The 16,348-nt window shown below is 35.4% G+C and overlaps 1 protein-coding gene across 4 annotated transcripts in view; it reads right to left on the reverse strand.

The window, feature by feature from the left end:
- The window catches only part of LOC110656947 (protein PSK SIMULATOR 1), a 66,085-nt gene that overhangs the window by 25,954 nt on the left and 23,783 nt on the right, over positions 1-16,348 (reverse strand). For all 4 annotated transcript variants that reach the window (XM_021813953.2, XM_021813955.2, XM_021813956.2 and 1 more), the window contains one exon: positions 11,752-11,855. In XM_021813953.2, the coding sequence (XP_021669645.2) occupies positions 11,752-11,855 (104 nt within the window). The remainder of the gene's footprint in view (positions 1-11,751; positions 11,856-16,348) is intronic.

Below are 16,348 nucleotides of genomic sequence, written 5' to 3' on the forward strand. Positions count from 1 at the left end.
GACTTGTTGTTGCTGCTGCCTCTAAGGAACAGTCACATAGCTTTGGTCCATCATACAAAGATCAGTTTCACTATGATTGCTATGGAAAATCCCGACACACCAAGGAACACTGCTAGAAATTGCATGGCCACCCAACTAAGGGGCGTGGAGAAAAGAGGATGGGCTCAGCAAGACCACAAACAAATGTATGTGAGACAGGAGAGTTTTCTGAGAATATAGCTACAACTAGAATTCTTTCCAATGAGGAAGTACAATCCTTGAGATGTTTGCCATCACAATTGGAATCTTAGTTTACCACGATTGCCTCTCCTAATTTTGCCAAATCAGGTAATAAAAAAACTTTTTGGGCTATAGACTCTAAAGCAAACAAACACATGATAGGTTCTGGAAACAAACACATGACAGGTTCTTCAAACAAATTCACAACCTATTCACTATGTTCAAGAAAGGAAAAAGTCCGCATAGCAGATGAATCTCTAGCTAGTGTTTCAGAAACAGGTTTTATTGAATGCACTCCTACTTTAAACCTCACCTCAGTTTTGCATGTGCCAAGTTCTCCCATTAACCTCTTATCTATTAGCTATATTACTAAAGCTCTTAATTGTAAAATCTCATTTTTTTTTCCTACTCATTGCATTTTTCAAGAATTGAAAACAGGTAAAACGATTAGCAGTGATAGATTGCAAGATGGACCATATCTACTGAATGAGTATAGCGGTTTCTAGATTCCTAGTACAAACCAAGCTTTGTTATGACAATCTACAAGTGCCTACCAAGAAATCATCCAATAGCACAAGAGATTAGCATATGATTTTTTTTCTACGTTTTAGAGAGGTTACACCCCCCATTTTGTTTAAAAAATGCAAAACAGAATCTTTAATTTGTTATGCTTATGAATTGGCTAAATACACAAAGCAATATTATCCTCAAATAAATAATAAAACCTTAATTCCTTTCATGACTATTCATTATGGTGTATGGGGACCCATTAAACTATATATTTATCTGGATATAGATGGTTTATCGGATAAATTTCAACAACTACCTTTGAACTTATACAATTGTAACACTACAACCCCTCAACTTAAAAATATAAAATAAAACTCTCTTAACTTTTAAATTTTACACAATAAAATCTCTTTGACCTCCAATTACCAGTTTCTCAATTAAACACTGATGTTGACAAATCCAACGTGGCACTTAGTCAGCATTTCTCTCTTATCTCTCATGCAATGTGTAACAAGACTATCATTTAACTTTACTACATGTAACACCTTTGTCGTTCAAAAACTATTGTCCTTCAGCTTTGTCATTTATAACACTATTGTCCCACAATTTTACATTAATGTAACACAAACATTAACGCAACACCATTGTTGTTTAAAATCACATTCCCATGATCCCACCCAATATAAAAATACCATCGAATTTTTAATTTCAATTTGTCTATTAAGCAATATATTTTTTTTAAACTTTTATTAGTATATTCAACTTTTTTAATTTTTTTTAATTATGAATAACATATAGTTAAAAAAAAATAGAGACTAATTAACAATAGTTTCCTTATTTTTTTTAACAATATGCTATTTATAAAAAAAATGTAAAAAAGTTAAATCTATTAACAATAATTTAAAAATTTATTGCTCTGCTCAATAGACAAATTAAGGTTAAAAATTCTAGCTAAGACATTTATTTTGGATAGGATCATGAGAATGTAGTTTAAACCATAATGGTGTTACATTGAATATGATGTTATATTGATGTAAAGTTGTGAAATAATGATGTTACAAATGACAAAATTCAATAATAATAGTATTATAAATGAAAAAGTTGAAAAGCAATGGTGTTACAACTAGTAAAGTTAAAGGATGGTCTTGTTACACGTGGCATGAGAAAGAAGAGAGAAATACTGACTAAGCACCATGTTGAATTTGTTTACATCAGCGTTTAACTAGAAAACTGGTGATTGGAGGTCAGAGGGATTATACTGTGCAAAATTTAAAAGTTAAGAGAGTTTTATATTACATTTTTATGTTGAGGAACTATGGTGCTATAATCGTACAAGTTCAAGGACAGTTGTTGAAATTTATCCATGGTTTGCCAGCTTCATTGATTGTTGCACTAAGTTAACTTGATTTTATTTGATGAAAGAAAGAGTGAGGTGTTTTCTTGTTTCCATAAAATGATTTGTACATAATTTAATGCTCAAGTTAAGGCACTACAAACTGATAATGGTACAAAGTATATGAATGAATGTTTCAAGATTATTTTGAGTCACATGGAATCTTACACCAAACCAGTTGTGTCAACACTTGCTCAAAATGGAGCGTCTGAAAGGAAAAATAGACATTTACTTGAGGTAGCTTAAGCTCTCATGTTTACTATGAATGTTCCTACACCTTCTTGGGGGATGCTATTCTTTCTATAGCCTATCTAATTAATAGGATGCCTCTTAAAACCCTAGATTTTAAAAGGCCTTTGGAAGTTTTGCAGGGTAAAAGTGCCTATACTGCTCCATCCAAATTCTTTGATTGTGTTTGCTTTGTTCATAAGATAAATCCTAGGAAATTAGAACCTTGGGCTGTTAAATGCGTCTTTGCAGGGTATTCTGGTACTCAAAAAAGGATATAAATGCTATCACCCACCTTCTAGGAAGTATTTTGTGAGTATAGATGTCACTTTTAGGGAATCTACACCTTACTTCCAAGGGGGGAGACACCTCTTCAAGGGAAGCATAAGATAAAAGAGGTGAATGGTCCTACATCTTCTTTTCTTCCAACTCTTCCAAGGGGAGACTAATGATGCTTAAGATCAATCACCTAGACATATTCATGATAGGTCACCTGAGCCTATAAAGAGATTGAAAAGGTTGGATTTGAGAACCTATACTCGTAGGAAATGGATGAGGTCATTGAGCATGATACTCATGATCAATTAGAACCCCTGGATTTAGATCCCAGACATCCTAAGGTATGTAACGAGTCTCATTTGATTCCTGATTCTGATCTGTTGTCAAGTGACAACTACGTAGTTGCACTTGAGAGGGAGTGTTGGGATTATAAATCTCACATCGAGAAAGTATAAATATAAAAGGGAAAATATAAATTATTAAATTGTAACATTGACTTAGCTAGTCATTTTAATGTGTAAAGCAATCTAATCATTTATATAATCCAGAATCAAAATGAATTAAATTGTAATTTGACAACACTCTCTCCAAATTTATCATGATCCTTTGTAATTTGACAGCTTCTTCATGGTAGACAAAGAAGGATGACCCAATCTATAATGAGCTTCAAGATGTGTTAAGGTACTGGAGCAAACAAGCGACCGCGGTACATGATTTTCCAGAATGTAGAGACCACCTGACTCGGGTCCTCTACCAATAATCTGCTTCGTCGTAAGATCCTAAAACAAACACTGGTCAGGAAAAAAGGAAACAGAATAATTTAAGGTACAAGTAAGTTTACTAACAGAAAGTAGATTAAAAGAGAATTTTGGTAGACACAAAACAGAAGACAAAGAAATTGACGAAGTCGGGTTTGCAGTTCCAGAACCCATGACACAAGAAGTAGAACCATCAGCTAAAGTAACAGTAGAGGAAGTGAGATTAGACTGAAAAGCAGATAGAAGACTAGAATTACCTGTCATGTGATCTGTCACACCAGAATCAATAACCCATTTAGATGAAAAAGACACAAGCCATGTAGTAGATTTACCTGACTCGTGATCGCGATGTGGAACCGTAGGCTTTAGAGATGCACGACATCGGGAAAATTGTGCAAAATCCTCTCAGATACCAAAATAGTTTTCTCAGAGGAAGATATCAGAGAATTCTCTCACGCCATATTTGCCATCTGTGATCGCTGATTTTTTCTCTGAAGTTGCGGACAATTATATTTTGTATGGCCAGGCTCATGGCAATAATAACAAATGACTCCTCTTGAGTCCTGATTAGAACTAGCCTCTCCATTACGCTGATTACATTTCATTCGTAATTCCTCCTCTACTTCCTCTTCTATTAGCCTGTTGTACATTTGGATTACGGCTAATAAGAGCACTACTGACAGGTTGTGAAGATTGAATACTCTCTATACGAAAGACCCGTGTGAACGTTTCATGCAAAGAGGAAATCTCAGTACTTGAGAGAATCTGAGATTTAGCAGTCTCATACTCTGAAGGAAGGCCTGCAAGAAAACTCATAACAGCCAGTTGCTCTGTTGGGCTGCTTGAACTTTCACATCAGGACTAAAAGGCAACAATACATTAAGTTTCTCATATACCCGTTTAAAATCCATAAAATAAGCCGTGAGAGACTTATCCTCTTTCTCAGCACGGTAGAATGCCTTACAAACATCATAAATACGGGAGATATTCCCTTTACCAGAATACAGAAAATCTAAGTAATCCATCAATTCCTTAACAAATTCACAGTGATTAATTAAACTAATTACCTCACTATGAATCGAGTTCCGGAGCTGCAAAAACAATCGAGCATCCTCCCTTAGCCAAGTTTGTCGTGTATCATCAGTGGGTGGATCTTTAGTAAGGTGATCATCCTTATCAATGCTACGCAAATAGACCCTAACAGTCTTACTCCACTCCAGGTAATTCGAACCATTAAGTTTGTGTTCCGTGATCTTAGTCATCACCGGAATCACATCAAAAATAATATTCTTATTGTCTGCCATTTGTTAAGACAAAGAAAACTAACCGAAACGCTAATCCAAAGTGCTTATAGTAGCAAAATAACCCAAAATCACAAATCAAGCAAATACCGAAATAGGATCTGAGAGCCAAACCTCAGAAGTCCTTTAATGGTTATACTGCATCAGGCAACAGCACACGGTGGTGGAATGAGGGGGTTGAGACGACGCCGGCAATGTTGATCGGGGTTGAAACAGCCGGTCGGCGACTAACGTCTCTCCTGAGCTGGGTAGTGAGAACAAATAGTCACCCTAGATTGATGACCTGCTCTGATACCATGTAGAAAGAGATGATTCTTATTGATTTCAATTAATTTGTACATGGGTATATATATACAATTGATTCCTATAATTGTGTTCTACTAATTAGGAAGAAATCCTAAATAAGAAATCCTAAATAGGAATAAAGAATACAAAATATACAGAAAAATAATATAGTGATTGACTTTCCATAACATAGTGATTGACTTTCCATAACAGAAATAATATAGTGATTGACTTTCCATAACACTCCCCCTCAAGTTGGAGCATAGATATTAATCATTCCCAACTTGTTACAAATGTAGTCAATCCTAGCTCCATTCAAAGCTTTTGTGAAAATATCTCCTAACTGCTCTCCGGTTTTGATGTGTCCTGTTGAGATGATCTGTTGTTGAATCTTTTCACGAACAAAGAGACAATCAATCTCAATATGTTTGGTTCGCTCATGAAACACCGAATTAGAAGCAATATAGAGAGCAGCTTGATTATCACACCACAATTTCGCAAGCAGGGAGATCTTAAAACCTGTCTCATCTAGTAATTGAAGTATCCACATTACCTCACATACTGATTGTGTCATGGCTCTGTATTCGGATTCAGCACTAGATCGAAAAACTACACTCTGCTTCTTGCTTCTCCAAGACATCAAATTTCCTCCAACAAAAACGCAATATCCAGTAGTTAACCTCCTGTGAACCTTAGATCCAACCGAGTCAACATCTGAAAAACATTCAACATTCAAATGCCTATGATTACCATATAACAAACCTCTTCCTGGAGCGCCCTTCAAATAACACAAGATTTGTCCCAAGGCTTCCCAATGAGCAACAGTTGTGAAAGACATAAACTAACTTACCACACTAACGGCATAAGCAATGTCAGGACGAGTGACTGTAAAGTAGTTCAATTTTCCTACCAATCTCCTGTATCTCTCTGAATCTTCAAACAACTCACTATCCCCTGCTAACAGTTGTAAATTTGGAGTCATTTGTGCACTACAAGGCTTAACACCTAATTTTCCTGTCTCTGTCAATAAATCGAGGATATAATTTCTTTGAGACAAGAAAATACCTTTTTTACTTCTCATAACTTCAATAACCAAAAAATACTTTAACAATCCCAAATCTTTGATCCGAAACTGGGTTTGGAGGAAGGTTTTAAGAGATGAAATACCTGCAGAGTCACTCCCAGTGATGAAAATGTCATCCACATAGACTACTAGGAGAATTAGACCAGCCTCAGATTGCCTATAAAATACTGAGTGATCACACACTCTTTTGCATACCAAATTCCTGTACTGCTTCACTGAATCTCCCAAACCAGGCCCTAGGGCTTTGTTTCAAGTCATAAAGAGACTTCCGAAGCCTACAAACTTTACCCAACTCCCCCTGAGCAACAAACCCAGGTGATTACTTCATATACACCTCCTCCTGAAGATCACCATGAAGAAAAGTATTCTTATTGTCTGCCATTTGTTGAGACAAAGAAAACTAACTGAAATGCTAATCCAAAGTGCTTACAGCAACAAAATAACCTAAAATCACAAATCAAACAAATACCAAAATAAGATCTAAGAGTTAAACCTCAGAAGTCCTTTAATGGTGTACTGGATCAGGCAATAGCACACAGTGGTGGAATGAGGGGGTTGAGGCGACGCCGACGATGTTGATCAGAGTCAAAACGGCCGGTCGGCGGCCAAGGTCTCTCCTGAGCTGGGTGGTGAGAACAAATAGTCACTCTAGATAGATGACCTGCTCTGATACCATGTAGAAAGAGATGATTCTCCTTAATTTCAATTAATCTGTACATGGGTATACATATACAATTGATTCCTATAATTGTGTTTTACTAATTAGGAAGAAATCATAAATAAGAAATCCTAAATGGGAATACAGAATACAAAATATACAAAGAAATAATATAGTAATTGACTTTTCATAACAAAAACTAATGGTTGATGATTTCAAGGTTAAAGTGTCCTTTGTTGGTTAATGGATCCAAGTGTGGCCCTTCAGTGACAGAAATGATCTATAACTCCTGTCTAGTCATGGTTGAGGACAAATGTTTCCAACTAACCTAGTGGTTCTAGAGTTAACTAATTTTCACGTCATTCTAGACATGGATTAGCTCTTTGCCAATTATGCTATATTGAACTATAGGAACAAGGTAGTAAAGTTTAAGCGGACAGGATGGGTTACATGTAGTTTTTCAAGGAGATCAAGTATCAATTTTGACACGGGTATTTCTGTTGTGCCAGCCAAAAAGATACTTTGAAAAAATGTATGAGGGTTCCTAGCTCATATGAAAGAAGTTAGTGTGAAAAGAGATGGACCAGAGTCAATTCCAATGGTGAGAGAGTTCCTAGATGTTTTCCCCAAAGAAGTACCAGGAGGTATGCCACCTAAAAGAAAGAGCGATTTTGAGATTGATCAAGTACCTAGTACTAAGCCTATTTCTATCCCTCCCTACAGAATAGCTCTTGCAAAACCAAAAGACTTAAAAGGACAGTTACAAGATCTAGTAGACAATATATCAGACCAAGTACCTCTCCCTGGGGTGCTCCGGTGTTATTTGTAAAGAAGAAGGATAGTTATCTGTGGCTATATATAGATTATAGACAGTTGAACAAAGTAACCACGAAGAACAAGTACCCGTTGCCCTGTATTAATGATTTGTCTGATTAGCTAGCAAAAACTAATTATTTCTCTAAGATTTATAGTCTAGATATCATCAGTTGAGAATCAAAGAGACAGACATCCCGAAAACCACTTTCTGGACCAGGTATAGATATTATGAGTTTCTTGTGATACCGTTTGAGTTAACTAACGCCCCAGCTGCATTAATGGATCTCATGAACAAGCTATTCAAACCTTTTCTAGTTCACTTTGTCATCATCTTTATTGATGAAATCTTAGTGTATTCCAGAAGTCCAGAGGAGCGCGTACAACATCTAAGAGTGGTTCTCCAGACTATGAGGGAGAATTAGTTGCTTACAAAGTTTTTCAAGTGTGAATTCTAATTGAAGAGTATATCTTTCATGGGGCATGTGGTGTCAGAGAATAGTATTGAAGTGGACCTCAAGAAAGTTAAAGCAATAGTGGATTGGCCAAGGCCATCTAAAGTGTCAAAAATCAAGAACTTCCTAGGTTTGGCTAGCTATTACAGAAGATTTATGTAAGATTTCTCCAAGATAGCTGCTCCAATGACTAGGGTAACTAAACAAAACAGAAAGTTTAAATGGACAGAACAGTGTGAAGCAAGTTTTCAGAAGTTAAAGGAGAGCTTTGTGACCTCACCAGTATTAGCTTTGCCTTCGGGCAATGAAGATTTAAGAGTGTACTACGAACTGAAGAAGCATATAGCGAACTATCCCACTCATGATTTAGAAATGACGGCTATAGTCTTTGCCCTTAAGATGTGGAGACTATCTTTATGGGGCAAAGTGTGAAATTTTCATAGACTATAAGTGTCTTCAATACATTTTTAACTAGAAGTTAAATCTGAGGTAGAAAAGGTGGGTAAAACTACTTAGTAATTATGATTGCACCATCCAATATCATTTGGGGAAGGTAAATATTGTTGCAGATACCCTTAGCCAAAAATCATTTGGCAATTTAGCTCACGTTTCAGTGTGAAGACAACCACTTTTGAAGGAATTTGACCAGTCGTTGAGTGAAGAGTTGCAATTAGAATTATCAGCCAAAGGAACTTGGATAGCACACATGAAAGTGACAACAGTATATTTGAGACAAATGGTAGAGAAACAACATGAAGACCCATAGTTGGTGAAGATAACTGAAGCAGTACAAAAGGGTAAAACCAGTGAATTCAGGTTTGATAATAAAGGGATTCTGAGGTATGGTACTAGGTTGCGTTTGTCAGATGATATCGAAGTCAAAGAAGACATTATGAGCGAAGCTCATAATGCTATATACAATGTACATATCGAAACCACCAAAATGTATCAGGATTTGAAAAAGATGTGTTTGTGGCCTTCTATGAAGAAAGAGATAGCTCAGTTTGTGTCTACATGTGAAGTGTGTCAGAGAGTAAAGCTGAAACATCACAAACCAATTGGGATGCTTAACCCACTCTCTATTCCAAATTGAAAACGGGAGAATGTGACCATAGATTTTGTTCTGGGGTTATCAGTAGCCTCCGACAGATATGACTTTATATGGGTAGTGGTGGATAAATTGACAAAGACTGCTCATTTCTCCCTAGAAGAGCTAATTATTCTGTGAATAAGTTGGCTCAGGTGTATATTAAAGAGATAGATTGCATGGAGCTCTAGTTAAACAGTATCAAATAGGGAACCACAATTTACTTCTAGGTTTTGGTAGTCTCTAGAATGAGATCAGTACCAAATTGAATTTTAGTATAGCTTCTCATCCACTAATAAATGGACAGTCAGAAAGAATCATATAAACTCTAGAAGATATGCTAAGGATGTGTGCATTTGAATTTGGAGGATCACAAAAGAAATATCTTCCTCTAGTTGAGTTTGCATACAACAACAACTATCACAACTATCACTCTAGTATCAAAATAGCACTGTATGAAGTTCTATATGGGAGAAAATGTAAAATCCAAAATGTTGGGAAGAAGTTAGAGAGAGCGCTCTGGCAGGCATTGAGTAAGTAGAGATCACTAATAAGGTGATGTCTTTGATCAAAGTAAGGTTAAGGAAAACAACAAGCAGACAAAAGAGTTATGCAAATCTTCACAGAAAGGAAGTGGTGTTTCAAGAAAGTGATATGGTATTTCTGAAGGTGTCTCCTATAAAAGGTGTGATCCGATTTGGAAAAAAGGATAAGTTGGTTCCAAGATACATAGGACCATATGAAATAGTACATAAGGTTGGAAATGCATCTTACAAGCTAGACTTGCCACCAATGATGGAGAGAACTCATCAAGTTTTCCATGTTTCTATATTACGAAAGTTTGTATCGGATCCGAATAAAGTAATAAATGAACCTGGCATGGAGATTTCAGAAGATCTTTCGTATGTAGAGCAGCCAGCTCGGATTGTACATATGCAGATAAGAAGGTTAAGGAACAGAGATATACCAATGGTTAAAGTCCCATGGAATTACCACAACCTAGAAGAATGCACATGGGAGACCCGTGATTCAATGCCTGTAAGACCCAAATGGATCTTCTTCAACAGAGCATCAGAAAGCATTTTTTATGGCGATAAAAGGTTGTATGGTGGCCGACGACGCTTTGGGAAGGATCGGTTGTTGCAAAACAAGGAGATTTTATGAAGTCGAAGTTTGACTCAAATGAATCTCGAGCTTTGGTTCACCTCAGGTGGCAAGAGTTTCATAGTTGGGTTCGCCAAGAGCCAACCAGTTAAACTATAGAAGCTTTGCAGTAGCCTAGATAGAAGACAGTGTAATTGGCGAGGGAAGGTGAGATAACTTTGCTTTTATTTCATAAAGACCCTCTATTTCATTTTTCTAGGGAATTTTTTCAAAATAGTAAACTAAATCAAAATCTTCAACAGAAAGAAAAAAAAAAAAAAGGATTGAATTTTTCTTGCTCTTATATTCAATGCAGAATAAGAAGAAACCAAAAATTTAGAGAAAGAAATTCCTAGGAGTCAAAGGAAGATAAAAAAAAAAAATTCTCTAGAGAAACTAATTCTTAAAAATTTTATTAATTCTCAATAACAATCATAATAATAAGCCATATAATAAAATACCTAGACAGGTATTCATAGTGTGCCACTAGCACTAATTGAAACAAAATAGGAATACAAAATCAAAACAAACTAGGAAAATAAAATCAATCCTAACTAGGAAAATAGTAAACCTAATATGCCTAAATAATAGAAATTTAGTCTTCCTAATTTACAACGAAAGTTAAATCAACAAAATTCTTAAATAGAATTTGGATCTTCCTATACCACACTAAGTGCATTGGGCCTTTCCCAAACAGTTCAAAGGCTAATTTATATATTCAACCAACATTCAAAAATAGGAACTAGCATACACAGATATATGCAAATGTGCAAGAATATGCATCTATAAAGGATCAAAAATCATTATCAAATGCGCATTAATGAATTATGAAATAAAGAATTCAAGGTTACAAATTTCTAGATTTACAAACTACTATGCAAGTTCAAACAACAAAAAGAAAAGTATCATTTTAGGTCTATAGTGAATATTTCAAGTTTCAACAATAATAGAAGATATAGTTCAAAATAGTTCTAGCTGTGGAAATTACTAGTGCAAAACAATTCCCCTACTTCTTGTAGATTTTTGTTATCCACCTTTAAAAACTCCTCTTTAATTTACATGTATGCTATGTCTAGATGACACGATTTGAAACAAAGGGATTTGGACATGATTTTAGTGTGGTAAATTATTGAATGAAAATTAACATATTGTTTACTTCTTTAAATTCAAGAAAAATATTTAATTTATGGATGCAATTCCAAACCTTTTCAAATAGATTTCAGAAACCACCTTTTCATAAAAAAATTTCAAATCCACACTCCACATTTATGAGCCTAGCATAAATTCATGGCTATAAACAATTAAAGAAAAACTACACATTATCAAATTCAAAAATAACATTTCATATTTCTTCGTCCAAACGCAACATTAGGGAACTTACAAACTCCCTTCCTACATGTAAATGTCGCATGATGCATTATAACAACCAACATCATTTAGTAGCTAAAAATACATAAATATTAAATTTCGGAAAAAATGAAGAAATAAGATAAATCCAAAATGAAATATAAACTAGTTAATAAAGATGAAACACTCACAAGGGTATCGATTTGCATAATTATATTTGCATAATGCAAAGAAAGGCCAGCAGGTCCCAATCTCTGGTGATTGTTCTTAGATACTTTTATTGGACCATTAGCATCTGTTGGATACAAGTAGATAAATATGGAACTATTTAGTTAGTGAATGTTGAGTTTTTAGAAAGAAATAAGAAAAGGGAGAGAAAGGGAGAGAATTGGAATGAACCTCAAAAGATTATAATTTCATTTACTTGTACTTGACATAATATATGAGTTCATATTTATAATGGAAGATAAAACATATATGGCATTTCTTAAATCACTCCTTCCTACAAGCACTAATTAAGCTAATCAATCACATGATTTTCTCATAAATATATCCCATAAATTAAAGTAAAATCTCATCAATTCCAACACTCCCCCTTGATGAGATTTTTGCTTAAGTTACTGAACAATCATCAAGAATGAGAATTTGGAGAAAAATAGCTTTGGGACTCAAACCCTGGGCTAAATGAAGAAAAATGAGAATTTCAGAGAAAAATAGCCGAGACTCAAACCCTAGGCTCTAATGAAGGAGAAGGATAGGGACTTCAACCCTAGACTCTCAAATCATGAAGAAAGAGAAGAAGAGGAAGATGAAAAGCTTGGGACTAAAACCCATAAATTTCGAACTCAAACTCTGAAGAAAGAAAATAGCATTTGGGACTAAGACTCATTACTTTATGAAGAAAGAGAACAATAAGAAAGCAGAAACCCTAGAATTTTCTGTAGGCTTTGATACCATGTTGAGTTTTTACAAATAATGAAGAAAAGAAAGATAAAGGGAGAGAACTGGAATGAACCTCAAAGGATTACATTTTCATTTACTTGTACTTAGCATAATACATAAGAGTCAATATTTATAATGGAAGATAGAAGATATATGGCATTCCTTAAATCACTCCTTCATATAAGAACTAATTAAGCTAATCAATCACATGATTTTCTCATACGTATATCCTATAAATTAAAATAAAATCTAATCAATTCCAACAGTGACCATCAAGCAGTGAAGAGAACCAAGGTAAAGGATGGCACGTCAATATTTAAAGAAGACATTAATCTTCATAACTTGAGATAACACTATTTTCTTCCTACTATTGTATTTTCATTAGATGAGTAAGGTTTGGACGCCACTTCAGGGCTCAACAAACATTTTAGTAATTCTTTGTCATATGCTTTGCATGTGATTCTTTGTATCTTTTTTATTTGTAGATATAATATTATCATGATCAGTATTAAAATTGAAATCCCTATTTTATCTTAACATGATTTCAAATCACGGTTGCAGTCACGGCTGTAGGTAGTGAAAACAAGCCTATAACGACCGTAAAATAATAGTAACGGACTGGCGCTGTGCAAATTTTTTTGAAAAATTTGCAAGGTTCATAAAATAACTATATATTGGTAGATACAAGTAAAACTATTACACACAACTACATAATAAGCACAAATATATCAAATAAAGATATTAAATCTATCATGTTTAGATATCAACTCAACTCAACTCAACTAAGCCTTTATCCCGAAAATTTGGGATCGGCTATATGGATTCGCTTTTTTCACTCTGAACGATTTTGGGTTAAATCCTCAGAAATGTGTAATGCTTCTAAGTCATATTGTACTACTCTCCTCCAAGTCAATTTAGGTCTACCCTTTTTTTTTCTTTCTATCCTCTAACCTAATGTGCTCTACTTGTCTAACTGGAGCCTCCGTATGTCTACGCTTCACATGACCAAACCACCTCAATCTCCCTTCTCTCAACTTATCTTCAATTGGCACCACTCCTACCTTTTCTCTAATACTTTCATTACGGACTTTATCTAGTCTAGTATGGCCACTCATCCACCTTAACATTCTCATCTCTACTACTCTTATCTTAGATGCATACGACTCTTTCAGTGCCCAACACTCACTACCATATAACATAGCCGGTCGTATGACTGTACGGTAAAATTTTCCTTTTAATTTATTAGGAATCTTACGATCACATAAAACTCCCGTGGCACGTCTCCACTTCAACCATCCGGCTTTAATCCTATGACTAACATCCTCCTCACATCCCTCATCTACTTAAAGGACTGAGCCTAGATATTTAAAGTGATTACTTTGGGACAGTACCACTCAATTCAAACTAACTCCTTCCCTATCACCGATTTGGCCTTCACTGAACTTGCAATGCATGTATTCTGTCTTCGTTCTACTTAACTTAAAACCCTTTGACTCTAGAGTACTTCTCCAAAGTTCTAGCTTCCTATTGACTCCTTCTTGTGTCTCATCTATCAGAACAATATCATCCGCAAACATCATGCACCAAGGAATACTCTCTTGTATATGTTTCGTCAGTTCATCTAAAACTAATGTGAAAAGGTAAGGGCTTATGGCTGATCCTTGGTGTAATCCAATTGAGATCGGAAAATCTCGTGTCCCCTCCCACTATGCGCACAATAGTAGTTGCTCCTTCATACATATCTTTCAATACTTGTATGTACCTAATAGATACCCTCTTTTGTTCTAACACATTCCATAAGACCTCTCTTGGAACACTATCATAAGCCTTCTCCAAATCAATAAAAACCATGTGTAGATCTTTCTTCCCATCTCTATATTTCTCCATCAAGCTTCTAATGAGAAAGATCGCTTCCATAGTTGAACGACCGGGCATGAAACTAAATTGATTGAGAGAGATAGAAGTATCATGACGTAGTCGATGCTCCACAACTCTCTCCACAACTTCATAGTATGGCTCATGAGTTTAATTCCCCTATAGTTTGAGCAACTCTGTATGTCTCCCTTATTTTTAAAAATAGGTACTAAAATACTCTTCCTCCATTCATCAGGCATTTTCTTTGAGTTTAGAATCTTATTAAATAATTTAGTTAACCATGCCACTCCCATATCTCCCAAATACTTCCACACTTCAATTGGTATTTCATCGGGTCCACAGGCTTTACCCACTTTCATTCTCTTAAGTGCTTCCTTTACTTCTAAAGATCTAATCCTTCTAGTATAATTTACATTCTTTTTTATTGTTCTATAATCTATATTCACGCTATTTCCATTTTGACTATTATTAAAGAGATCATTAGGATTAAATAATTTATAGCTAGAACATAGATATTTAATGATGATCTTAGCTAGCAACCAATAAGGGAGAGAATTAGTAGAAGAAAAGAGAAATTTGGGTGAATATTTCAGAGAATATATTACATACAAGAGAACTTGGTTTAGAAAGAATAAGCCTAGCGTAGTTAAGTGAGCTGGCATGAGCTGCTAGTAATGAGTTTTGGTGGGAACAGTTACTTGTAGCAATTATTGATGTATAAAAACAGTCATAACAACCCAGTGTAATCAAAGAAGAATTATCCCAAAGCTAAGTGACTGTTCTTTAGAGGTAACAACAACAATCCTTCATTTGTCAATGGGCATAGCATTAACCATAATGCTTTTTCTGCTTTTCTTTTGTTGACTATAAGAATAACCTTAAGGAGGGTAGAGGATCCTTACGAAGTACCTAGACTCGAATTTGCTAGCCCAGTAAGAAAATCATAGATTTCTGGAACTTAACAGTATCACTGGCATATATGGCCCGGAAGTCTTGATAGAAATCCAATTCCTACCAGAAAACACTTAATTCAACAAAGTATTGAGCAATTATCATCACATCTTGTTTCGTACTGTGAACCTTATTTCGTAATTTATAAACCTGTGCATCATTACCCCACTTGATGGTAGGTTTGGGACACTGCACTACAAACGGTTGTTGCACTATTAAACAGCAGATACCCATGGGCTACATGAGATTACATAGAACTAATAAGCCAAGACATCATTAGAGAGTTCTTTGATTCCCACTAGCTATACGTTGAGCTATTTGCTTCGGGTTTTGGGGTGTCTCCAATAATATATCCCTATAGTCCCTTGGCTTAAATGAACAAAAGACAAGAACTGGACCATATCAGATAATTCGTTCCATCAAGTTTCACAAGACCAATTTGTAAAGAGGGATTATCACTCATAACACCAATTTTTCCCTTAGCCACCACCTTCTTCTAGTAAGGGTATGAAAACAAGCTGGTTAGAGGAGTGAGGCACTAGAAAAGTTGCCAAAAAGAAAATAGTTGAGAGAAGGTGGCCAGAAGACATCACACACACCGGCACATGGGAAAAATGCCAGAACTTAAAGTGGCATGTGATGCCACTCACTTTGCCAGATGGTGGGTCTTCTTCCAAGAAAGGACCAATCAGCGGTGAGGCTTACTCCAGAAGTGGGTGGTGACCTACGACTCCCACCGTAGACTGATGCTTAGGAGCTTGATGCAAAAGACTCAAAAACCCTAAGTCTGATATTTAGAGCAATCACACCAAAATAGGGTTGGTTAGCTCTGATACCATATTGACCATGCAATTTTGGGGGAAGATTTGTATATTTCATTATGTTAAAATACTTTTTATATATCTCTATTTATATACAAGAATCCTCACTATACAAGAAACCTGAAAACATTAGGAAACTCATAGGAATAGGAAACACTATGCACAACAAAAGAAAAAAAAAATGGCTATCCCTATAATG

Source organism: Hevea brasiliensis, chromosome 7, assembly GCF_030052815.1.
Source record: "Hevea brasiliensis isolate MT/VB/25A 57/8 chromosome 7, ASM3005281v1, whole genome shotgun sequence".
Lineage (NCBI taxonomy): Eukaryota > Viridiplantae > Streptophyta > Magnoliopsida > Malpighiales > Euphorbiaceae > Hevea > Hevea brasiliensis.